This window comes from Halichoeres trimaculatus, unplaced genomic scaffold, assembly GCF_033239565.1.
Source record: "Halichoeres trimaculatus isolate MK-OKI-2021-1 unplaced genomic scaffold, fHalTri1.1 fHalTri1_scaffold_10, whole genome shotgun sequence".
Taxonomy (NCBI): domain Eukaryota; kingdom Metazoa; phylum Chordata; class Actinopteri; order Labriformes; family Labridae; genus Halichoeres; species Halichoeres trimaculatus.
Window position 1 is genome coordinate 2,122,473 of NW_027437187.1, and position 26,829 is coordinate 2,149,301.

The 26,829-nt window shown below is 39.3% G+C and overlaps 1 protein-coding gene across 2 annotated transcripts; it reads right to left on the reverse strand.

Moving 5' to 3' along the window:
- Positions 1–1,873: 1,873 nt before the first annotated feature.
- On the reverse strand, positions 1,874–26,617 carry etfbkmt (electron transfer flavoprotein subunit beta lysine methyltransferase). 2 transcript variants are annotated; one of them, XM_074676707.1, is made up of 4 exons: positions 26,081–26,617; positions 25,252–25,323; positions 12,151–12,281; positions 1,874–7,187 (listed from the first exon to the last, which is right to left on the reverse strand). In XM_074676707.1, the coding sequence occupies exons 1-4, from the start codon at positions 26,371–26,373 to the stop codon at positions 6,835–6,837; spliced, it is 849 nt and encodes a 282-aa protein (XP_074532808.1). In that variant the 5' UTR covers positions 26,374–26,617; the 3' UTR covers positions 1,874–6,834. The 2 variants fall into 2 exon arrangements, with proteins under 2 accessions (XP_074532808.1, XP_074532809.1); XM_074676708.1 differs by lacking the exon at positions 25,252–25,323 and having other exon boundaries at positions 1,878–7,187.
- Positions 26,618–26,829: the final 212 nt, after the last annotated feature.

Genomic DNA, 26,829 nt, shown 5'->3' on the forward strand with positions numbered 1-26,829 from the left:
CAGTAACACTTATTTAGTGCAGTTTTTTCTATCTATGGGGTTCAAAACACATTCTCTGTGAGTTCAGTTATAATTGATATAGATTTGACCAATCAAACATCCTGCAAGTTTTTTAAATTTATTTTTTATTTGTGATTCATGCTGGTATGCTTAAAGTCAATAGTGTTCTGATGCTCTAATGTGTGTGTGTGTGTTTTTTTTTTCTAATTAAGACATTCACTTTGGTGGTTAATGACAAAATGCAGCAAACTTTTACTTTTTGTTAAAAAACAACAAAACAAACAAACAAAAAAACGCATGACCCACATTTTGTAATAAGTGATGCATTACGTAAGAACAAAGTACATAATGCAGAAAAGTTAATTACACATGGCATTTAAGAACCTTATTACAAAATGCAGAGTTGTTGCATAATGGAGAAAATTTGAATTACATAATTACATATTGGGGTGTTATTACATAATAGGGTGTTACAGTGCTTGAGTTTCTTTTTGAATAACTTTTATCTTACCAAGGGAAAATTCTTAGATCAATCTTAGAATCTGAGGACTTCTGAGTTTTTACTAGGAATGACGTCACTGTGAGCTACCGTTAGCCTCAGGATGCTTTGTGAATAGGTCAGGTCCTCCTCCATCTGGACACCCGGGAAGCTGAAATCAGAGACTCTCTCCACAGGGAGGGAGCAGGGGCTGACTGTCTGCTTTGAAAGGAGCATTTTATTGTCCCCACACCACACAATGGGCAGCTCCACCTCAGTCCTGTATGAAGACCCCCACCCCCAACCCCAACCACCAGAGTGCCATTTGCAATTATAATGATATTTATTAAGTGCACAGAAACTGATTATGCCCACAGACTCACAGGAACTTTCTTTGCTCACAGACTCACAGGATCTTTTTATGCCCACAGACTCACAGGATCTTTTTATGCCCACAGACTTACAGGAACTTTCTTTGCTCACAGACCAACAGGAACTTTTTATGCTCACAGACTCACAGGAACTTTTAGTGCTCACAGACTTAGGCCCCGTTTACACGACGCCGAAAACGGTCGATTCCGCAAACATTTCGTTGCGTTTTGGCCTTCCGTTTAGACGAGACCACGTTGCGTTTTCAGTGAAAACGCAAACTTTTGAAAACGCTCCCCAGAGTGGAAAGATCTGAATCCGCTCCTCCATCCAGCTTCGTGTAAACACAGAGCGGAGCGTCTCAGGGTGAAACGCTGACGTCACCGCATGCGCACTCGCAGTTTTAGGTGAAGGCTCTGCGCTCAGCCACATTTCCAGTTGAACCAGTAGTTGGCGGTAATGCGCGTTATGGTTGGATTCCCGACCGTCTCACACAACAAAACGTCAGAAAAAGAAAGAACAGAGGAGGAGACTTCTCCTCCTGGAGTCGTATGAACGCGGATCGTTTTCACGCCGTCCTCATGTAAACGCGGGGGGCTTTTGAAAACGCAAAGGAAGAATCGTTGCGGGAGTCTCCGTGTAAACGGGGCCTTAGAGGATCTTTTTATGCTCACAGACTTACAGGAATTTACTTTTCTCACAGACTCACAGGAACTTTTTATATTCACAGACTCAGGAAACCATTGTGCTTATCTGATGGATTTATTTGCTTCCTTATCTAAAGAATTTATGAGCCTGAGAAGTTGTGTTAATCTTGGCTTGAGGGGGCTTAGACTGTTTTGGATGCTGATCATGGACATTTGCAGTTCAATGTGAGCTCTTAATGTGAACCCTTCTATTTAAGTCCAGAAGAAAAACAAACTAATCTATAAACAGTCTTTGGCTCCATGCTGGTAGAAAACCAAACCAGTTCTTGGAACTGGTTTGGTTTTAGTTCAAATGTGATGGCTCTTTCTGAAACTCTCTGAAGATGGCAAACCCCCCTGAGGCTGGGTTTGGACCAGAACTGGACCAGTTCCTCCTGTTCGGGGTTACCTCAAGTTTAAACACCACCAATCAGCCCAGGGTTAGAAAGATGCTTTCATTTAGACCTTAATCCTATAAACATGTTATCACTGACAGCGCCATCACTGATCAGTGTGTTCACTGCTTTCAACCTGAGGACACGTCCCATCATGCTTCAGGTACAGTGGCCGGTGGGTGACAAATGATTTGCAAAAGCTACAACACAACGGAAATACACCGAAGTTAAAGAGGCTAGTTATCAAAAGTTAGTAAATAATTTCCTTTTTAAACTTCATCGATGATAAATATAGCTCCGTATGGGATGTTTTGATATCCTTCACAGTACTTAAAATACGTTATCTTATATTTAGCTTCATAAATCAGTCATAGCATTAGCACCAGAGCTACATTTATCATAGCTAAAGTTATCAAGAAAAGAGTCTTTGACTTACTTTCACAAATATTCTGTGTCCGTTGGGATAACTGTCCTAAACTTCTGTTCTGTTGTGGCTTTGCCAAATCAGCTGACACCTACTGGCCACCATTCTCAGGTCCCATCATGCCTCAGATGACCTTTACCCTGACCATAAATCTCTCACAACACTTTAATAACAACACAGCCTCACTTACACACCACTTTACTATCAACATAATGCAGATTAACATCCACTTTGCTCTGACCTCTTAACCCCTGATCACACCTGCTCAGAGGTCAAAGATCACAGAGAGCAGAAATGAGGACATAAACCAGCAGGAGAGACAAGGTGAACGCAGCATGACTCGAAAACAGACCAACAGAGGTAAACAAACTATAAAATCTCCACATTACTCAGACTCTCTGGATCAGTCCATGGATTTTGTATGTTAGTATCAACATGTGTTATTCAGAAAGTATTCCTGAACATGTTTCAGGAGGAAGCATTCTCATTGGCTGATTCTGGGTCAGTGTGAGTATGCCTCCTGTGGTTAAAGGAGTATTTACCCACAGCATAAATGGTGTCTGACATTTGACATCTTTAAGATATATCTAAGACATACAGTACACAGTTTCTTTTAATAGATTTTCCCATTAGTCAGTGGCCTATCTTACAGGGTTTAGCCAGGGAGAGATATGCTCGAATTCATAAAATGATCCCACAACAGGATGTTCAGGGGGCTGAAGGGAGTGTGTGTGAGCCCTGGGGACATCTGATTTATGCACAGAGGAACCTGTGACTTCAAAGAGAAAGAGGGGCTCTAGATGGGCGTCCAGCGCCCTGACCCTTTATCAGTCAGGAGATAGGAGCAGTGAGGAGAGTTCACAGAGCGTCACTCTGTAAACTCCCCTCCTTTAACAAACAACTCAATTAACATCAAAGAGCTTGTGATTGTCTGTGGTAATTTTAATATAGATCTTTTAAATTCCAATGGATGGAAACAAACCAAACATTTTAGTCAGGACCAAGGTTATAATAGTTTTGGATTTGTCATTATAGTTTAGTTTTAGTTAGTTTTGACATTTTATTTTCCATTACAGTTTAGTGTTAATTAGTTTTAGAGCAGGTATTCTAGTTTTTATTTAGTTTTGATTTTTGCAACAAGGCTTAGTTTTAGTTTAGTTTTAGTTTAGTTTCAGTTTAGTTTTAGTTTTAGTTTTTTCATACCTTATTAACCAGGTGCAGGATTCAAAAAGGTCCGAGTAAACATTTTGTCATACTGTTTATTTTCAAGTCCAACATATTGCTCACTGCTCAGTCAATGCTGATACTGAACTGTTGGCTGCTGCCGTCAACACAGGAAAATAAAACAAACTTAGTATAAAAAATATAAGCATCAATTATATAAAATAATGTTGACATAAATTACATAAAAATAATTTTAACATAAATTATAAAAAAACAATATAATATGAGCTTCAATAAATGAAAACTTGGACTCTGTAACAATTAAAACTATTACAGATGCTCTGATTCATTGCTTCACTATGTTTCGTGGCAGCACAGTGCACAGCCAGTCAGTGCAGTAAACAAGCTCGTCCCTATAAGCCGCTATGATGGTGCTGTACGGCACTGATAACTGCCTAAAACTGTCTAAAATTGGCTAGGAAAATGTGTCTGATTAATTTACATCCTAAAGGCTATTAATATTGTCAAAAACTATAACTAAGGGAATTTTGTCTTTAATTTTAGTTAGTTTCAGTTAGTTTTGTGAACACAAGATACAGTTTAAGTTTACTTATCGTTTTTATTTTCATTTTTTAGTTTTTATTAGTTGGAGTTAACTGCAATGTATTTTAAATTTTAGTTTTTTGTTTTTAGTTTTGTTTTAGTTAACTATAATAACCTTGGTCAGGACCGCTTTGTCAAAATAATCTTTATTAACTTGCACAGTTTCATTTTGCGGTATGGTTCTGTTCTGGGACTCCCTGCTCTTCCATGTGCTTGCGTAGAAAGCCTAAGGCAGGAAGAGCACACCTTCCTTCCCATCATGAACGGCATAAGCAGGGAGTACAGTACCAAAAATAAAATGCCCAAAACGACCACAACGAAACCCGGACTCTCGTTCAGAATCTGAGGAAGACCATCTGCCCATAGCTTTGGGGTTTCTGCTGCTGTTGATGCTCCTATGCGGAACAAATGAGGCGTGTAGTGTTCTGGAGGGAGACAGCAGAGCTGGCACAGGAGACAAAGGTGTGAGGTGAACCAGGCTCGTGACAGGGGCTCTCCTTCCTATGTGACAAACAGCAGCTCCTGAGGACTGGCCTGGACACGGCTCCTCAGATAGCGGTCCATAGAAGACAGTGGACAAAACTCAGAGTTTGTGAAATTATGACTGATGCTCCTCTTCTATCTCTATCTGTTTTGGAATGTTTCAAGAGAACAGAAAAGTAATGACTGTGTATTACTACGTCATTTATGGCGAAGTCTGAGAAGGATCAAAGATCGTGATCGTGCAGTGAATTCTCTGCACCTTAAGAACCAATAAAAGCAGTGAGGAAGACAGTTTCTAACAGTGAGTCTGTGTAAGGACTGTAGCACCCATTCCTCAAGTAAGAGATTAAATTGTGCAAAAGTGGAGGAGTGAAAGGGAGACGAATGTCATTGCCTTGTGTTTTTTTCTTATAAAGCTGTTTAGGAGAAGCTTAATGGAAGGATTTTGTGGTAAGCTGTAGGTGGACAGGTCCGAGCAATGCAGGCGAAACTGAAACCTGCAAGGAGGCCTTTGGTGGAGGAGAGCTGCATTTTTGGGACTCAAAACAGGAACCAGAAATGCACAAACACTGTGAATACTTATTGGAAGCATGCAACAAAGAAGGCAGAACAAAATGCTGTGAAAGAGAACCATGCAGAGTCATACAACTTTAATGCAGATTTGCTAAACCAGAGCTGAAAGCATGTATGTCTGCAAGCAACCTGATTATCCAATCCTGGAATGTGAGCTGCACGATTATAGTTCCTCAGCACACATTCCCAGGTTATACGCTTCAAAAATCTGTTTAGAAGTTGAATGGTGTAATGTCCTTTGTTTATAATGTGGACAGCTGTTTTATTGTCACAAGAGAAAATAATCTCCTTCCTAGACCAGAATTTTTCCCAGAGAAGACAGCCATAACGATTGGTATATTACCATTCCAAGAACAAGCACTAGCTGGCAGAGACGATGATTCTTTTGGCCATGCATCAGTGAAACACTGGTTATCAAAGAACCCCCCAAAACCCAAGGAAGGAGCTGCGTTGGTGAATGAACTAATGGCCAAAGACAATTCTGTATAATCGTTATAGAAAAACTAAATGCCATTCATTTCTGGAGCAGCAAAGACCAGAACTGGAGCTCTGATCTGCATCCTTCATCCAGAGTTACTGTGTCATGAAGTTTTTCAACTGATTTTGAAGCCTGGATATAAATGAACGGCCTTGAGGAATTACACGCATGATGAAATTGAGATGACCCAGCAGGGAGAGCAGATGTCTTTTTGAAATTAATTTTGAAACTTGATCCTTCATTAACTCTTGATGCACTTTAATGTCTTGAGAGCCAGGGAAGCTTTCCTGAAGAACACCGTCTAATTTGATACCTAGAAATGTAATAACTTAAAGAGAACCTGAAGCTTTCTCCTCTGATAAGGGGACTCCCAGGTTTTTTAAAAGTATCTTTAAGCGTGGTAACTGCATGATCTGGCTTGGCATGAGGAAAATCTCAGAGTGAAAATCATCCAACAGGTGAAGCATGAATGACAGCTGCAATTATTAAGAGAATCCAGCAAAGAGCTCAGACGATATGTCAAAATTTTTGGACTGCTGCGACATCCAAAAGTAAGCCTAACAGCATGCAATCTTGACTGCAAAATGCCATCAGAGGAAGCAGGAAGGAGGCTGGGCTAGAGCTAAACTAACGCTCACTTGATTTTCCCTAAACCCAGGGTTGACAGACCCTGAGTTTTCATCAAACCTGCTACGGGAAATAGGCCCGTGTAGTGTCAGTAGTGTTTTACTGAGATACAGACTCCATATCCCATGAGCACCATCGTAAAGATGTGACTTTTTTGGCAAGTAGATCTTTGTAATGCTACTTTTCTTTGTTTAAGACTTTTCCCAGGATGCAAAGCGATGAGGTAATGTATTTATTGGTAGTAACACAGAGCTATTGTTTGAAATGTGACAACAATCAAAGTTTGTAAACTCAGTTTGTAGTTCAGTGTCCAGAAGTTGAGCAGACTGTCTGTGTGACTCCTTAGGTCCACATAAAGCTTCACTTTGAGGCGTCAGCTGTCACCCCAATGACGGTTTAGAGAAGCCGCTGACGTGGAGCCTCGACCCCCCTGGACTGTGGGGTCAGCACTTCCTTTATCATCTCCAGTCCTGGTTGTGTTCTGAGGTCTTTGGCCCGAATAAGAAATCAAACACAGCTCATGTCATGTTCCTCAGATGAACCCTCTCAGGTGTTCAGGGTCCAGGTGTGTATCTCCACACACAGCTGTGAGTCAGACCGTAGTTCTCCTCTCTCACACTCTGGGGCAGCTCAAACTGAGCCAGCGGTCTGAGGAGCCGGCGGATACCGTGCTCCTCAAACTGAGCTCTTCCTGGATCTCCAATCAGGACATCGGTGCCGTGGGACTGCACGCAGCGATCCAACCAGCTGTGCAGGCTGGTGGCGAGGGACTCGTCATAGAACATGTCACCCAGCAGAATCAGGTCGAAGGCAGCGACAGGCGACGAACCAATCATGTTATCACTGAGGCACACAGGGGGCTGCAGGCCGTTCAGCTCACTGTTCATCTGTGTCGCTACAGCTGCAACTGGAGCACACAGAGGAGGAAAAAACAAAAATCAACAGGAGTCCTGAGAGTCCTCTGAAGGTTTGGGACCAGCTGTCAGTGTGAACACAAACAGATGAAATCCTCCAGGTGAGACCCCCCCGACATGAACACTGGGAAACAGGGAAAAACTGTTGTCTCTTTAAGATCACTTCAAATCATTGTCAAGTCAAACTACAGTTTAATGAGAGGTTTAAATGACTTTACAAAACAGCCTTTAAACATAGCTATGTAAAGTAGAAATAAATAAGAGACTGTGTGGAAAAGAGCTTATTTATAGTTTTTTATTCTGTAAGTTTCGATCAAAATAAAAAAATGAAAAAATAACGTGCTGTTATGTAGATCAGTGTTTCTTCAAAGTGGGGTCCTCAGGCTCTCAGGGGTCTGCGAACCATAGCTAGGGGGTCCACAAAATAATTTAAAATGATTGTAAAAGTTTGCTGTATCATTGAAAAAGCATATCAACAAACTGGGATCTCTGACACCAAAAAAAATCAGCTACTTTTTCCAAAACTCCTGCCTGATTTAGTTTTGTTACATGAGATCAACTCTTATGTGATTGTGACATTATCACTTCATAGTACGCAGTGATAGAAACAAAACCTCAAATCAAAATAACACTTTGGTGCAGTGGCGTGCACAGACTTTTTAAAGGGCAGGGGCAAAGAGAAGAAAAAAAGGCACATACAGCGTGTGTTTTTGTCACCAAAAAGGCAGTTGATTGAGTTTTTCCAACCAGGAGGACACTTTGGCCCTCGTTTGGGCCCCTGAAAGAGCACTTCACTGCAGGTTTTGGATTCAAACAGGGCACTTAAGCAGCTGTTTGTCAACAATTGGGCCATGTAGGGGTTGACCACCTTCCCTGCCCTCCTCTGTGCACACCACTGCCCCAGAGTCAACACTTTCTCAAAGTTTAAAAAATTAATAACTTTAAAAGAATAAATGCAGCCTAACTCTATGGTTGCAAAATACTATTTAGTACACCAAGTATCATTAATACTAGGGCTGGGCGACTATGGTAAAAATAAGAATTCCTATTATTTTAAGTGACATTGAAATCACGATTAATATACACAATTATTCATTTATTCAAAAACTTCAGTACTGATTTAAACACAACTTTAAAGAACCAGCAAGTGGCACATACAGTATTATTGATACACATAAGTCACACACACACTCGCTGTGGCTGCACATGGAACACAGAGGAGCTATGAAGCACAGGAACTTACATACATCTACACTGTGTGGCATATTAATTGTTTTCTTCGATTATATTGTTTTTATGATTGTCAGATGGCAAAATTGAAATCACGATTAAAATCTGATTTATTATCCAGCCCTAATTAATACTATGCTAATTATTGTTAGGATAATGAGGAGTCCCTGGAAAAATGTCCAACCTGAAAGGGGTCCATGGTCTGAAAGAGTTTGAGAAGCCCTGATGTAGATAAATAAATAAAAGAGGACTGTTAATATTAATGATCACGTAATGTTGTTGACAAGGGGAGAAAACAGATAAATCGTCAACGTCTTTTCATCACTGAAAAATGCAGATTTCCTTTCGGCTCAGTTTGACTCACAGTTGCATGGAGCACTCAAGGGTCAACATCTGGTTAGTAAAAATGAAGCTAATGCAGAAGTGCTAAAAGTTGCTGTTCATCAAGAATCTGCTTGAAGCTGACTGCAGCCATAAAAACAGACTTTAACAGCATCAAAACATATTTACAGCCTGGTTCAACAAACAGCTTGGGTCTAAAACTTTGATTTCTCCATGGGCACACACTGTACGGGGAGTGAAATCTTTTTCTAACTCCACGGTTTCTCAGTTATCAGGATCATTGATTGTCCAATCAGAGGCACAGCTCAGGTCACATGACTGCCGGCTGCCTTGTAGCTGTTAGAAAGAAACTCACAGACGGCGTCATATCAAATGTGGCTGTGTCCAAGGATTGGCTTCATCTCACGGTATCAGGAACAGACGGGTGACGTCTGCTCCACGTCCATGTCTTTAACAGTCTATGGGAGCAGCTGAAGCAGGTGAAGAACGAGCGTGTGTCAGGAGGCAAATAGTGTGCTCCCTAAAAGGTTTTAAGCTTTATAGAGTGGAGCTGTGTTGACAGCTTAAAGCTGCAAAAACCAAAGGGTAAGCTGTTAGGAAACTTTACCTCTTAACAAACGTGGTAGTTTAACAGGTGTTGTCATGACGATGCAGGCATTGCCTGTGCTCTGTACAGGCACCTGCCTCCTTTTGTTCTCTTTGTCTACCTAACATAATAGAGAAACGTGGTAACATTTTAAATTACATAATGGAATTATAGATGATTTAATATATGAACAGTTTGAAATGATTCCTTCATTTAAAGCAAAGTAAGAATCTAATTTAGTGACAAACTCAAAATTTCGGTAGCACTTTAGATTACAGCCCGCGTCTTACAGTGTAGTTTCCCGTCTCTTACAGTGTAGTTTCCTCAACTGTAGGGGTAACTCTCACACATGTACCTTGACATTTTGCGGTACCTATCGTGTAGTTATGCTCGCGTCTTACAGTGTAAGTCCTGGAGTCTTACAGTGTAGTTTCCCGTGTCTTACCATGAACTTATCAAAACAGTGTAATTTTCCTGGACATATGCTCTAACTATGCAAACCTTGATGTATCACTTCCTCATCAGCATGGATAAAGGTTATGTAGAACAATGATAAAGTTAAAAGCTGTAATGTATTGATGAGTATGGGTTTCACATAATAATGATATTCAGACGTATAAAATATCTTTATTTTTTTATACACACAGAGACCCCACATTGTAATTCTCCTTTTAAGTTACTGATCCATTAAGATCACACTTGTCTTTGCTTACTGGCTAACTATCCAGTATTTTCTGTTATAAATTGCCTCTGTTCTTCGTTGATGTGTTGTAAGCATTTTGTATATAATTTTATTCAGGCAACTTAGAGGGCAGACCGGGGTCCTTAGGATTTTGCGTATTTGCGTTCATGCCTTAATGCGGGCAGCTTGGGGTCCTAAAAGTTGTATAGCCCGAACGGAGATTCCGCGATTGTTTAAAAGCATCTTCAAAACATCTTATAAGTTATCAGTGATGCATTCTTGAGGAAGTAAGTACTTTAATAGCTTAGAAGTTATCTTCAAGGAGTGTTGAGTGAGGAATGAACATTTAGTTTGTTTATGTGGCAGGAATTTTGGCTCTTATTTCCCTTACGTTGCACTGCTAATGCTAAATAGCTAGTGGGCGCATCATTTACGTCTGGTAGACACTGTCTTTGATTCACCGTCTGTTATTTATTGTTTCAGATACCATACACTGCCAACCCTGTTGAGATGCACTACTGATAAGTGGCTGTTGGACGTTGATGTCACACACATTATTCATCCTCTTCGTTCATTCATTCTCCATGCATCCGGCCGTTGCTGTAATGCTGTTTCTGAAAGGATACATAAAAGACTGAACTGTGAACTGTGTATCTGCCTTTACTCTCTGACCGGAGTATCTGTGTGAATAAAGTGTCCAAGCATTATTCATCATAGAAACACAGATGTCAGTAGCTTCAACAGTTCCACTGCAACAACCCAGCACTTTACCTGTAACTACTGGTCAACACCTGGAACTGGACTAGAGTATAAAATGCACACTAGTAGAGGGTAGTTACACAGTAAGTAAAGCCAACAAGTGTGCACTTTAAAATCCAGCCCGGTTCCAGGTGTTGACCAGTAGTTACAGTAAAGTAGTGGGTAGTTACACAGTAAGTAAAGCCAACAAGTGTGCACTTTAAAATCCAGCCCGGTTCCAGGTGTTGACCAGTAGTTACAGTAAAGTAGTGGGTAGTTACACAGTAAGTAAAGCCAACAAGTGTGCACTTTATAATCCAGCCCGGTTCCAGTTGTTGACCAGTAGTTACAGTAAAGTAGTGGGTTGTTGCAGTGGAAGTACTGGGCAGTTAGACAGTAAGCAGATGCAAGAGTTAACTTAATGGCCGGGTTACTTAAAAGGTGAATTACTATGTGGGGTCTCTGTGTGTTTAGAAAAATAAAGTTTTTTTTTTTTTTACATCTGCAAGTCTTATTATTGTGTGAAACACATACTCATCAATACATTACAGTGTTTAGGTTCATCACTGGTCTACTTTATTCACCATACTAATTGTTAAGAGGAAGTGGCACATTAACAGCAAAAGCATACGCCCAGGAAAATTACACTGTTTTGATAAGTTCATGGTAAGACACGGGAAACTACACTGTAAGACGAGAGCGTAACTACCCGACAGGTACCGCAAAATGTCAAGGTACATGTGTGAGAGTTACCCCTACAGTTGAGGAAACTACACTGTAAGAGACGGGAAACTACACTGTAAGACGCGGGCTGTAATCTAAAGTGCTACCAAAATTTCTTAAGATGAAAGAAATTAGATTCAGTTATTGGTGAGCAAAACACAAGTTTAAGCTGTAGTTAAACTTAATTTGTTTAAATTCATAGGTTTGGTATAACTAATGATTTTTCTTTCTTTTAAAATGGTTAAACTTCATGCTTGTTATGAGGATTTATATCATTTTTTAACATTGTCGTATTAATCTGCTTACTTTAAAGTTTTTTGTTTTTTTTTTACCTTGACGCAGCATTAAAAGACAAATCTAAGAGGAATCTGTCTTGTCATGCTTCACACATGAAATCCGGTCTACTTTGAGCAGTTTATTGTTCCTTTTCAAGTTGGCATCACTGCACAGTTAGAGAAAAACTTGCCAAACATTAAGAACCATCAGGGGATCTCTGTACCTCATGTTCTACCTCCCCTTGTTGGTCTGTTTCTCTAACTTCAACCCTGAACCAGTTTGTTCCTGATCTGCTGGATTTGAACAGGTAAGAGCACCTGACAGGAGGGTATCAGTGAACACTTTAACTCAATGAAAACACAGGTCAAAGGATTTATACCAGAGTCGATGTCGTTTGCAACAACATGAGCAGCACCGCTCAGAGCTGCAGCGATGGCCGAGGCTCCACAGCCGCTGCCCAGATCCAGAACGGTCCGACCCTGACACACAGCGGGGTTATCCAGGAGATACCTGCACACACATCAGAGCCACAGTCAGAGAAACCTCAGCAGCTCCTGCTGGGGGAGCACGTCTGTCTGCTAACAGATACTCAGCATCAGCATTTGATGACTTCTTTGAGATAATCCCAGAGGAAAGAGGAACAAGAAAAGACATGGCAGCCTGACAAAAAGAAAAATAAGAAGACACCACAACAGAGGACACGACACAAATACCACCTCCATTATCAGCAAATCCAGGATGACACACTGACAATAAGACACAACATTATGTTACATGAAGTTCAGTCAGACCTCACAGCTCTGAGCTCCTAACACACAACGATCCTGGCCAGTCCCTGAACCCACTCAGACCCTGATCCAGATCTCTCAGGAAACTAGCAGCTCTGGTGGCCATGACTCGGTTACGAAGCACGCTGGCTTCCTTCAGTTCAGAGGCATCCATCTTTAAACTGAGAGGCACCTAAAGGGCCCCTAGGCTTCTGACAGCAGGGCTTTTTAAATCAAGGACCCAAAACATAGACAGAAGAGAAGAGCAGTGTCAAAAACCATGACGGTGTGCAGGGTGGCCAGCACCATAGAATTAGGAAAAGATTTCAAGTTTACAAAAAAGTGTTTTTTCCTTCATATTCTTTTTTTTTTTTTTTTTGCAAAGTATCTAACTGGAATGTACTTAATTCATTAGTTGGCAAGCTGAAGCTCTCATGAATTCTTAAATATTAAGTGATAAAAAAAAACTGGTGCATTATTTTGTCAGCTGTGTTATAGACAAAAGTTGTGACTATTTTTTGAATCCATATTGTACTGAATTGAGAGTTATTCAACATTTCTATGTCAGACTACACTCCCTAGAAATGTCCCTCATCATTTTTATCACAGTTCAGACAAAATGTAAAGAATCATGGCTCAAAAATCACAGTTACACAGCTGACAAACAAAAAGAGAGAAACCTGTCTCTACAACTCTACATTTAGTGACGCTAACACAGTCGACATTTCCCCCAATCTTTTGTCCCTGGTGCTAACTGCAGACCTTGAACATACCACCATTTTCTTCACAGTTTGCTCTTTATACCATCTATAGTAAGAAGAGCAGAAAATGTTGGTAACGCAGTTGATGAACAGTTAATGCGCCCCATGTACAGACAATCATTCTGATGAAATATTGATGAGGAGGAGCTGAAACATGACACACTTTCTTCAAGGTTCACACCAAAAAGGATGGGACCTCAAGTGATCTATTTTAAGTTTTTAAAACAGTTTTGTCGTGCTTTCATGATTATTTTGAACAAATGACACTGATAATAATAAACACAAATCTGTATTCTAGTGTTAATTTTGAAGAGCAAACTTGACATTTGAGAAATCAGACAGTTCAAAAGCTGCAAATTCCAACACATGATTTTCATTTTCTGCTAAATAAATGATGGAACCTGTTCACTTTCTGTATTAAATGAAAGTGAAATGTCAGTCAAATGACCTACTGTAAAATTGGTCATTACTTGAAATGAAAATGTAATAAAATGGATAAGTTTACCCCATGGACTTGAAATGTTCCCCTAATTATAGAACCACTCTTATATTTAGATGAATGATCATCCTGTTCAGGACCAAACCCTCAGTGTGAGTTGTTCCCTCGGTGGAGACAGTTTTTAATGTTAACAAATAAAGAACCTGTTCACAAATTGACGCTTCAAATGTGCATGAAGTAAAATCTTACCACCACAAGTCAGAGAAACTGTGTTAACTAGGTATGGGTACCCAATTAGGTACTTTATAGGTACCAACCAAATTCTGTTTAAAGTATCGGGTACCGATTCACATAAAACCAAAAGGTACCATGTTTAGGTACCTAAATGCATCCTCGTGACTGTGAGGGAGAGGAAGAGTAGGAGATTTTCCATTCTGGACATGAACACTGCGTTACAAGTTTATATTTAAGAATAAATATGTTAAATTTAAAAAATACATTTTTTTTAAAATATTAAACAAGTTGATTGATTTTTTTACCACTTAAACACAAAAAAAGTACTGAAAATTGGTACCGTTGAGTACCGGTACTGATTTCCAGGTACCAGGCATAGTTACTGTATCGTTTCAAATGTGAAAGGTACCCATCCCTAATGTTAGCATCATAGGAATTTGTTTGCTTAGCATCTCTCCACCTGACATAAGAGAAGGGTGTAAAACAAAGCCCACGATCAATATTAAGGATTGGCTGTTACTAAAGGCATAAAATCTTCTTCTCCACTTCTGTTTGACACCACAGCATAGATTTGTCAGGTCCTGCTCAGACAACATGAATGAACCAGGAGCAGTTAACAGTTAAACTCTTTAATTTAGCCCTTCATTGTATTTTAAAAAGTTACAAAAACTCTGTTAGTTTTACTTTGCACTTTGTTCATTTATCAAAAAGAAATGGTAAACTCAGAGAGTTGTTTCTGTTTTATTTTGGACTCTGTCAGAGGGACTGTGCTGTTTTTGTTTAAAATAATTGTCACTGTTGTATCAAAATCATTAGTGGTATTGGTACTCAGTACTTGCAGGCACTCAAGAGGAAGTACTCGTACTGGTATCAGTACAAATAAGTGGTAGTTGGTATGGTAACATCCCTAATCACTGTTCATGTTTTCATGTAAGATAAAACATAAAAAATAGAAAATACCAAGTTTCTATGATTTTCATACCATCAGAACCTGTTTTTAGTATCAGCTCAGACGGAAGCTGAGGTCAGGGTTGTATAGAGATAAAGAGTGAAAATGCAAAGCCAATCAGCTTAATGTGCAGCATCAAACACAAAACACTTCAGTTTCTGAGCAGGAACAGGAGAAGAGAGAAAAGCAGAATGAACAATCCTTTTAGTTCAGGGACCACTTGAAGCCCTTTTTGTCCCTCAGAAATAAAAACCTGCAATAGCATTGTTGCTAGGGAACTAATTAGAGGTAGACCCGATATATGGACATTTGTCTCTATCGGCCATCGGCCGTATTTTCTTTTAAAAAGCAGATTTTTGATCCTTTGTATAAAATGACGCAATTTTTGATCAGGCACAAAAAAGATGAGCACCTCTAACTTGTGGAACCACTTGGATACATTACATACTTTTGTTCAAATTATATTAATAAGCTTAAATTTCTTTTTTGACATTTTAAGAAGAGTGTGAATGTTTACTACTGCTTGTTACATTGTGTGTTTAATCAGACAAAATATTTCATTGTTTTGAAAGCTGAATAAATGTTCAGAGGACTGGACACGACTTGTTCTAATAGGTTTCTTTTAGTTGCTCAGAAATTGCTGCGTTTCACAAAAATGTGATAAATATATATTTATTTAACAATCGGCCTGAATAAAAAAATTGGAAAAATCGACTATGCATATCGGCATCGGCTGCCCAAATTTGGAAAGCATTGGCATCGGCCCCCAAAAAACCCATATCCGTTGACCTCTAGAACTAATTGATGAAACTGGCTCTCAGAGACAGTCGACATAAGACAGCTCAGTTTGATGTGGTGCATGTTGAAGTGGAGGACAAACGACACCAGCAGTATAAGCAGGAGAGAGAAATGTGTCTGTCAGTGCAGCCCACTGCGTGATTAAAGATCAGGATAAAGTCAGAGACAGGCTGACTTAACCACGCATGGTTATTGTCTGGATACGTCTCATACACTTTACCAAAAGACCATGTGCTGACAGATCCTGGAGTCTGGCAAACTGATGAGTATGAACAGAAACCCAGAGAAGGTCCTTTCTGGAAACATGAAATGCGATCTCCTCGGCTCTGTGTCTGATGAAGCCCATGACCTGGAGCTTGACCTGACAGGCTTGTGTGTTATCCAACACCCTACAGCGTCCATGCTGTCTCTCTGGATGGACACAGGAGTCACTGATGTCTTCATCGCTCACAGCTCCACAATCAGCTCAGTCTCTTTCAACTGATGGCCCAGTTGTTCAGACAATTTAATCTGTATGTAAATGATCTGGATTTAAAAATCTAATTTTCTGCTATTCAGGATCAGGCAATCCGTCTTAGTTTATGTTGGTTTTGTGGGATCATTTTATGAATTCGAGCACATCTCTCCCTGGCTAAACCCTGTAAGATAGGCCACTGACTAATGGGAAAATCTATTAAAAGAAACTGTGTACTGTATGTCTTAGATATATCTTAAAGATGTCAAATGTCAGACACCATTTATGCTGTGTGTGTTAGCTGCTCACTGCTTTATGAAATTCCTGCTTACTGCTCTGTGAACATCCGGCCCACTGCTTTATGGTTTCCCATTTACACTGTACATTTTAGGTGCTTTCCATCCTGTACTGCTCACTGCTTCATGATGTCTCATGTCTGATAAGACACTTACATGAGATTAAAGAGGGTTATGAGCCGGTCATGAACTCCAGTCTGCATGAGTTTGTATGTGTCTGACTGAAGGCCAGTACGGGCCTAAATTCTTAATACTTCCGGACACCTGTGCAGTTGGAGATTGATACATGGGGAATGACAGTAGAAGAAACGCCATTAGACTCATGCTTAAGTAAAGGAAGTTGAAGGAGGAGCCCCATACGCCTACGGGTTGACCAGACATTATTGAAGACAAAGGAAATATCATTGATAAGAATAAAGGGGGCGTAAACCACCCCCGAGATGAAAATTCATAAAAAGAGGTGTTTTGCCATTGTAAAGAGAGTGTTTTTGAACCTTGCAAGATTCACACTCCCCTCTTTGTTCATTTGTTACTGAATAAAGTGCTTTTTGGATTTAACCTGGACAGCGTTTTGCTTTTGATTTTTCATTCTTGAATGAACCGGGCATAGGTACTGTATCGTTTCAAATGTGAAAGGTACCCATCCCTAATGTTAGCATCATAGGAGTTTGTTTGCTTAGCATCTCTCCACCTGACATAAGAGATGGGTGTAAAACAAAGCCCACGATCAATATTAAGGATGTGCCGTTACTAAAATCTTCCTCCCCACTTCTGTTTGACACCACAGCAAAGATTTGTCAGGTCCTGCTCAGACAACATGAATGAACCAGGAGCAGTTAACAGTTAAACCAGGGCTCGAGACTGCGACCATTTTTACAGTGTGTGCGAGTAAAAAATTCATCTGGTCGCGCTAGGGAACCATCTATCACGGGTACTGAATGAGACATTGTGGTTTGAATTCTCCCTCTCTTTCACTGGCTCCGTCGGTCTCCTGAACCTGAAGACACAGAAACGTCAGATAGTCTCAAAGCCTCGAAAAAAGACACAACAGTTTTTCAAAGCAACACTGGATTGGATCACCCTGATCTAGATGTAGTTTTTCAGGATTACCAAATCCAGATAACCAGGGTTCTAACATGTCACAACGTGGGTGACCTGCTCTGTAAAAAACAGATAGAAGAGCTAAGACTCACTTTGAGAGTTTGCTGATTTTGAGACAAACACAAAAATAAGAGAAACATCTACTTCTATTTATCATTGATTTAATAAGCCTTGATCTGAGCCACAACTAATAAAAAATAAATATGCGTTAACCATTACATTAGATATTTTATTACATTTTACAAAAGATAAATGACCAATAGTTAACAAATAAGTTTGTAGCTCATTAATAAATTAATAAAAATGATTGTCAATATACCAATGTTACTAGGTAAAGTTTTAGAGTGGATTTGGTTTCTGTTTTCACCTTTAATTTGAATTTTTGAATTATAAGCTTTAAGAGTAAGGACATTAACCACAGTTAAATAAAATAAATAAAAATCTACAGTCTTATCCAAAATAATGTTCTGCTCCTGCTCACATGAAGAGGAATGTTTCATAACTTTTTTTTTCCAGCAGGCTAAAAAACATGACTTATTTTACAAAGACAGAGCATCTAAAGCTAATAAAACAAACGTGAAGTGACAACCTTTTACCAAGCTTTTTACCATTTTACCACCAATTTAAAAATATAAAAACGAGTGGGCCTGGGACCTTTAGGCCCACCCGTAGCCCACCCGTAACCCCACCCTCCAGCCTCTGGTTCTGTCTGAATGAGGGACCGACTGGATGTGTAGAAACAGATGCAGGAGTCATAAATGATTCCTGACAGGTTCATCTCTGATGATTGTTTCTTTGGAGTTAATATACAGAGATGAATGACAGAAAAATCATACATATATATTCTAGTGGTGGGACTTGATTAAAAAAAATAACCGAATTAATTATGCCATTTGTAATTAAATAATCGTAATTTATCACATTTTAATCACATCAATATTCAATATCACAAGCAGCACTTTTCAATTCAAACAGATTTTGGTAGAAGACTAAATCACTGAATAGTCTCATACACAAGTTTAAACAATAAAATCCAGTTTATTTTGTTCAGAAGATGTATTTTTGAGAACACTACTTTCAAGTACATTCATCAGTCATAATGTGGTAAATAGTGCTGTCAAGAGATTAAAAAAATAATCTAATTATTTACAGGTTTTGTAATTAAATGATCTAATTAATCACATTTTAATCTTATATCTGCTTAAGGTCCCAACATAAAGAATTTGAATTCTAAGGCATTGAAAAATCACAGTGTATGACTAATGAGTGAATGAATGTATTCAAATGAATACAGGAAAAAGAGAAGATTTGTAAATCCTTTTTTTTTTCAGCTGGTCAATATAAATTAAAATGTCCGTGTTCCCTGCCATTGACATTCGATTACTGTTTACTGAGTCTGTAGAAGTAAATTCTATTTTTCAGCGGGGTCTGGTGGAGCTTGTCAATCAAAATCCTGCTTGTAAACCACTGTGGGTGACAGCGGTGCGCTCTTTAGACCAGAGCTCAGCATGGATATGAGGAGAAATGTGAGATGTCAGAGACACAGAGAGACGCTGCGAGTCAGAAAAGTTCAGGCAGCCCACGCTCCAACTGAGGATGTGTTGCTGTAGCTCAGAGAGAAAGAGCGGCGCCATCGTGACAAAAGACGACGGAGATCATGGAGAGGAGCAAAGGATGGCGTGCCCGAGATCAACGCGATCAAAAAAGTTTGATTTGTCTGTTTTTTGGACCAAAAATAGGAAGAGAGACATAAAAGAAGAGAGTCCGCTCTTCTGAAGTAGCTTTGGTGTTTACATAGTCATAGAAAACAAGATTATTTGGGTCTTAAAAGATCATTCAAGATGCTCTGAAAATGGCTGGCAGCTAATGAGTTAATCTTGCGTTGAATTTTATAACGCGTTAATGTGCGGTGTAATTAATTAATCTAATTAACGCGTTACAGTCACAGCCTTAATATATTTTTTTAGTCATTAAAATCTGTTGGATTCTTTCATGGAGACTAGATCAGGTTTCAGTCTTACTTTACTGAAGGGCTTCATTGATAGCCTCTGTCTATTTATCTACTTTGTCACTGTAATGGTTCAACAGGTTAGGTGTAAAATATAAACTCAAGTATCTACGCTAAATCAGACTAATGTTGTATCACTTGACCAATTTAAAACTTTGAAATCCTGCCCCTTGTTGGGCTCAGGATAATCCTGTTTTTCTGGATTAAAGTGATCCAGATCCTACAGAAAAGTTATGAAAAACATGAACCTGCGGTTTGTGTCCAGATTAAAACTAGGTGATCTAAACCGATTTTAAAATTGAACAGCCTGTTTTCAAAATTTGATCCAAGCTGATTACTAGCTGTCCCAGGGTGCCTCTCCTCACAGAAGGAGAGTCAGGCCAACACAGGTGCCACCTGAAAATCTGAAACCTGATATTTGCCCCATCAGGGACGGGTGTATGACAAAACCAGCCAAATGAGGTGTATTCTGACAGGCTGCAGCTTTCTTTGAATGTTAATGTCGCAGATTTTCTGTTGCTGTTTAACATGGTAGAAAAATACTTTGCACAGCTTCTTCAGACAGGCACATCAGAAATGAATCTGTCCATCAAAGGGTGAAAACAAAGTCCTGAAAACTGGGTAATGATAGAAAAATTCCTTCCAGAACTAGAGACAGATGCACAAGATCAGTTCAGTCGGGAAAAGTTGGACTTCATTCCTGCGGGGATGAAACACAAACATGAACCTCAGGGAAACACAGACGAGTTCCTCTGAGAGGAGACACAAAGGTGCCTTCAGGATGGGACAGCCTTTTACATCTTCATCCCTGGGTGCTACCCTTTCCTCTGTGACCTGGCCTGTCTTTCCCATCCTTTGCTGCTTCCTGAATAATAAAACCCCCAGCGTGTTAGTGAGTAAAAAGTTCTTTCTTAGAATACAGCATTGCATGAGTCTACCTTACAACCTGCTGAATAATACATTAGTTCATATTTTTTAACAAGTAACATCAAATATAAACTTACATCACATGTCTGGGTTCAGTTTTAGGATGTAACTCTGGGCGAACATGTTTCTGTTCAGACTTGGGACAGAGTTATTTCCTGATGATGTAGCCTGAGAGCCAGGCACGCCGAGCTCTGGCTGACCCAAGCTTTGACCCCAGCTGAGTGGGGAGTAATAAAAAGGAGCTGTCTAAGTTTTCTCTAAAATGATACCTCCTTCACTTAGCTCTGTGACCCACTTTGATGTTACCCAGGACTATAAATATCCACTTGAGGAGAGGGGACGCTGTTGTAAACTTAGAATATTTTGTTGACACCCTCTCTGTGACAAGTGAAACATGGCAGACATCCTTTCCCTAAACGTTGTTGTCTTTTATAAAGGAATGCACTATCCATCAGCCACCTTTGACCCTTATCTGCCATTTTTGAAGAAAAAGTTGGTCTGACTAAAACATGGACTCAAGTTCTCACTATCTTCAGACCTGTGATCCACCCAAGAACCTGTAGGTTCATTCAGGTTTCACATGCCCAAAGTTTAAAGGCCATGTTTAGACACATTACTGTTCATCTAAATGAGACAGTTTGATTTACATTTTTAAAAAAATGTTATTTAATTGATTTATTTAATGTGTTTAAAAAGACAGCCTTTCCCCATTTTAACCAATGAGTTTTCTTTTTTAGTCCTCAAGTATGTATGCAAGAAAGAGCTTTTGGGACCAGTTCAGAGAATTTAATTTGGATTAAAATGATCTGGAGTTTCCAGATCATGTAATCTGTCTTAGTTTTATGCTAGTTTTTCAAAGCGACATTGGCTTGGATCATCCTGATCCAGGTACTGTTAGAATATCTAGCTTGTGTAAATGTGCTCTGCTTGAATATTATCAAAATGTGCTCATATGCGGTCATAAATTAACAAGTTTCTTTACAGATGGTTTTAAGCTCCTGAGAGACCACAGATCACAAAGAACTAAAAAGAAATAAAAGTCTTAATATGAGGAATTTAGCTTAGAGCTGTGACAAAAAAGAAATCTTGTGTGTGTGTGCGTCTTTCAGATAATTGATGTGCTTTCAGTTTTAACACAAGTGAGCGTGGTTCACAGATGCAGACAAAAACGGGAAGTTCAACTGCGTAAGTGAAACTGTGGTTCTGAGAAAAACAGATAGAAGGGAAGAAGTTAAAGGTCTGTCTTTACAAAGGCCATGAGTGTATGCATCTGCAAGTGTCTGTATGTGCATGATATAATCCCTTTTTAGGTAACCTATCGATGTCGCTGTGTCCTGTAAGAAGAACAACAACGTGAACGAGCACAGAGGCGGTGATGTGACACGCACCAGAAGACAACGTCTCAGACTAGGAAATGATATGTCTAAATTAGGAGGAGCAACAAAGTATAAGTTGGTTCAGGAAATAAGTGAGATTGTTCTTTTACCCAGAGAATGTCTGATGAGGGAGAGGTAAACAGAACCACAGATCTGTCGCACATTTTTCGGCTTGTAATCAATAAATCTCAGTATCAAATTGAGAACTGAGTCGTTCTTCTTCATCTCTTATCATCATAAACAAACACCAGGAAACAAGGTGAGGGAAAAGCACCTCGTTTTCCAACAGTACACAGTCTTTGGGCCAATTGTTCAAAGGTGATCTGATCAGATTTTGGTTATCAGTTTGGATCAAATTTTGGAAATGGGTTGTTCAAAAGGGAAAGAAGGGTTTTGAAATGAGATAAAGTCACATAATCCAATCCTAGTTTTAATCTGGATCAAACCTTTGGTTTGTGTTGTTCAAACCTTTTCAGCAGGATCTGGATCACTTTGATCCAGAAAAGCAGGATTATCCTGATCCCAACAGGGAGCAGGATTTCAAGGTGGATTTTAGGAAGAAAATGTGTAAAACTCTAAAATTGGTCAAACAACATTTGTCTCATTTAGTGTTTATATTTCTGTTTATTTATATATACCTGTTTAACGGTTACTGTGACAAAGTAGATAAAGTAGACAGAGGCTACCAATGAAGCCTTTCAGTAGAGTATAGAAAGAATAAAAATGATCTTGTCCCCATGAACTTATCCCTCAAACAGTTTTCCAAAAACAGAAATAATATATTTGATTTTTCTGTCATTCATTTAATAACAGAGGTGGACATTAAGTCTGGTAGAGATGTTAGGCAGAACAGTACATGCCACTATGATGTGTTTTGTTTTTCCCTTAACATTCTTAACTTTGTTAATTATTGGTCATGTAGCCTTTGAAATTAAACAATTGTTTTTTTTTCATTAGTTGTGGCTCAGATAAGGGCTCATAAAATCAATGATAAATTGAAGTGGATGTTTCTGTTATTTTTGTGTTTGTCTCCAAATCAGAAACTCTTAAAGTGAGTCTTGGCTCTCCTACCTGTTGTTCTTTACAGAGCTGGTAGCTCACATTGTGATATGTTGTCCCATTTAGAGCCCAGGGCCCTGTTCTACGAAGCAAGTTTAGCCTAGCGAGATAGCCTTGGAGCTACCTCGCTGAACTGAGCGCGGTAGCCGGCGGTCTCGCCACACGGTTTTACGACGCTGGTTATCAACCTCATAAGTGGATCCAGCTAGGCAATGAGCGCGTGCACACATATAAGGCGGAGCCCGCTGCATCTGACCAATCGCAAACATGAAGCAGTCTGGAGCGTCAGAGCAGGCCGGAGAGAGAAGGACCGCATACTTCACACAGGAGGAGCAGGAGGTGATCATGAGGAAGTATGACGAGGTGAAACATGTAATTAACGTTTAAAGCAGCACCGTCGCCGCTGCTAAAACACGGAAGGAGTGCTGGCAGAAAATTGCTGACAGTCTAAATACGTAAGTGTAGTGGTGTAGTGCAAATAAAATATTTTGTGCCATTATCATCCTGAAATAGCACTGTTCACCATGCACTTTTACTGTAACATGCAACATATCTAATTTATTTCTTAGATGAATTTATTCATTTGTTCATTCCTGTCGTGTTTACATTTTTTGTGTGACATGTAGCCCACATGAGCCCTACATGAATTCCTGTCACAATTTTAATACGGGCAATAAAATATTGTCATGGAACAGAAGTGTTGGCATTGAAGATCTTATTACAGCAATGAGAGTTCTTCATTCCCTTTAACTACCTGTAGAAAGTGTCATGTACTACCAACCCCTCCCTGGAAAACCGGTACCTTTCATAAAGGTGGTCATCAGAAAAGGAGAGTGGGTCGGGCTCCGATGTCCACGGGATCCTCTAAGAACGGACAAGCCATTTTTTCGTGAGGGCTCATTGGTCAGTGGGCGGGGTTTTAATAGTCCGCGAGTTCAATCTGGAACCTAACCTGCCCCGGAGCAGGTTAGCCGTTCAGCGTACGTTGCCATGGAGACTCGCCTCGCTGAGGAGTGATCCCGTGTCGTAGAACAGGGAATCCGAAACCTATCCTCAAAGCAACCTCGCTAGGCAGTAATCCTGCTTCGTAGAACAGGGCCCTGGTAATCCAGATTTGGTAATCTTGATAACTGTGTACTCAGATCAGGGTGGTCCAATCCAATGTTGCTTTGAAAAAACAGCATGAAACTAGTACGGATTACTGATGCAGAAAAATGGATTTCCAAATGCAGATCATTGATCCAGATAAAAACTTTAAACAACTGGCTCACAAAACAAAAATTTATATCTATCTATCTATCTATCTATCTATCTATCTATCTATCTATCTATCTATCTATCTATTTATATATATATATATATATATATATATATATATATATATATATATATATATATATATATATATAGATATATATAGATAGATAGATAGATAGATAGATAGATAGATATATAACAATTACAGTCACAGCAGAATATTGACTAATTAATTAAACTTTAAGCCTTGTAAATTAATAACCTTAGATAAAATCAGAAATTGAAAAAAATCCCTGCAGAACAACCGGCCTGGTATGAACAATAATATGTTAAATAACTATGAATCCTCTCTTCTGTGAATCTTACTGTAAATGAACTGCAGACATGTAAATAAGACCAAATCTCTGGCTCAACCACTGGAATATGTCAAATATGTCAACACGTGGAATGCACTTTTTATCACATTAAAAAGAAACACTGTGGACGTAAATATAAATATAAAATGTATAAAAATCTTACTGACCTCTCATAGTAACAAAACACAAACTAAAGTGCAGAAATACAAATAAAAACAAAGTTTGGCTCAACCACTGAAATATGTAAACATATGAATTAAACTTTTAAATCAAAAAAGAAAAAGGAACACAATAATTTTTTTTACTGATCTCAGTTCTCAGTGGGAGTAACAAACCACACAGAATAAAGTTTACAAGGGGTCTGGCTCTGCCGGCCACATTCATTCTACTGTATGGATCTCTGTAGCTCACAGGGTTTTTGCCAGAAAAAAAGCACAGCATACTGACTTTTGCTGGTTTAAAAGAAGAACAAGTAGAAGTTACTATATTCCCTCCAGGTCTGTGTACATGTTTTTTTTTTTTTATTGCAGCCTTTGCAATTTAAAAATTGCATTCTGTTACATTGCAATGTCTGTTTTCCTTAAATGAATTGTTCAGCCCAAGTGTATATTTTGAAAACGTATAGAATTTTAAAGGCTAAATGACCCCTGGTTAAAAAAACAAAGAGTGTTCAGGGAAAACCATAATACACATCATACTTGCATGTATTGTTCTGCACATCATCTCCACCAGGCTCAATGTCCCTCTCTGTGCCGATGTTTCTGATCCACCTGGGCCAGTTGAAGAACCAATAAATAAACAAATAAATACATTTTTTGGTTATTAAAATCTGTTTGGAGGATTCTTTCATGGAGACTAGATCATTTTTTAATTCTTACTTTACTGATGGGCTTCAGTGATAGCCTCTGTCTACTAAATCTACTCTGTCACTGCAACAGTTCAACAGGTCAAGTGTAATATAAATAATATAAATAAAAGACTAAAAGTAACACTAAATGATAAACACGTTGTAGTGACCAATTTTAAAGTTTTACTACATTTCCTTCCTGAAATCCACCTTGAAATCTTGTCCCCTTGTTGGGATCAGGATAATCCTTTTTTTTAAACTTTCTTTCTTTAAAATTATTTCTTGGATTTTTAAAATAAAGTTATATTAAAACTAAAACTAGATACAATTGAAAAGTTTTGAACAGAACAAAAAATAAAGGTTTGATTCAGATCAAATCTAGAATTGTATTAGATTATCTAATTTAATTTCAAAATCCTTCTTCTCTCTTTGAACAACCTATTTCCAAAAATGTATCCAATCCAATGACGAAAAAATCTGATCAGATTACCTTTGAACAACTGACTGTTCATCCAATCCTACCTGATGGATCAGACTTCATGAGATGTGTGGAGGTGGACTGAGCAGGTTTTTGAGCCTGTGGTATGGACTTTATACAAACCTTACATGAATACAAACAGAGGTGACCCTCTCACGGTAAACTGTCGTTTTATTTGATCGAAGCAGAGCTAGAGTCTTACCGTGACAGGGCCTGTCCTCCCGGCCAGTAAATGGCCCAGTAGGGGTCGCTGTAGGGCCACAGCTCGGGTCTCTGGGTCCAGAACCTGCAGTTCGGTGTGAACAGTCTCAGTCTGAGCTCCGGGGTCAGGCTCTGTCCTCCCACTATCTCCGTGTTTTCGCTGATAAATCTGCGTAGAAACTGCTCAGACTGACAGCTGTGTGACACACATCTGTGTCTGCTGGTCTGTGCGAGTCCTCTGGACAGGGTCAGGACAGAACCAGTCCTTTTGCAAGACAAGAAAACTCCGAACATGACCCTGAGAGACCTACCAGGCTCAGGGTGCTAACGTCGGCGCTAACCGGAGGCCTGCTCCTCAGAGCCGTTATTAGCTCCGTGTGGCTCTGAGGGGTTTTAATCACAGAAACATTCACGGAAAGCGTCTTCTAAACTTCACAAATCTGCTCTCCACTCATTTGGAGTCCATCGTTTGGGTGTTTTTACACGAACAACAAACAGAACCGGACACAACTTGGTACTACTAGGTGCGATCTCGTAGAGAAACTCACAAAATGAAGGTTCCGCTCACAAAAGTTCCTCTCATTTTCTGTTGGTTGGTTGGCATGAAACGTAGGGGTGAATTACCGCCACCTGGTGGTGTAGATCAGAACAACTAATGTCTCCTACTCTTTTAGTCAATCCACAAATAATGACTTATTTATATTTTTTAAAAATCAAGAAAATAAACGAATATCAAACTGTCAAATTATT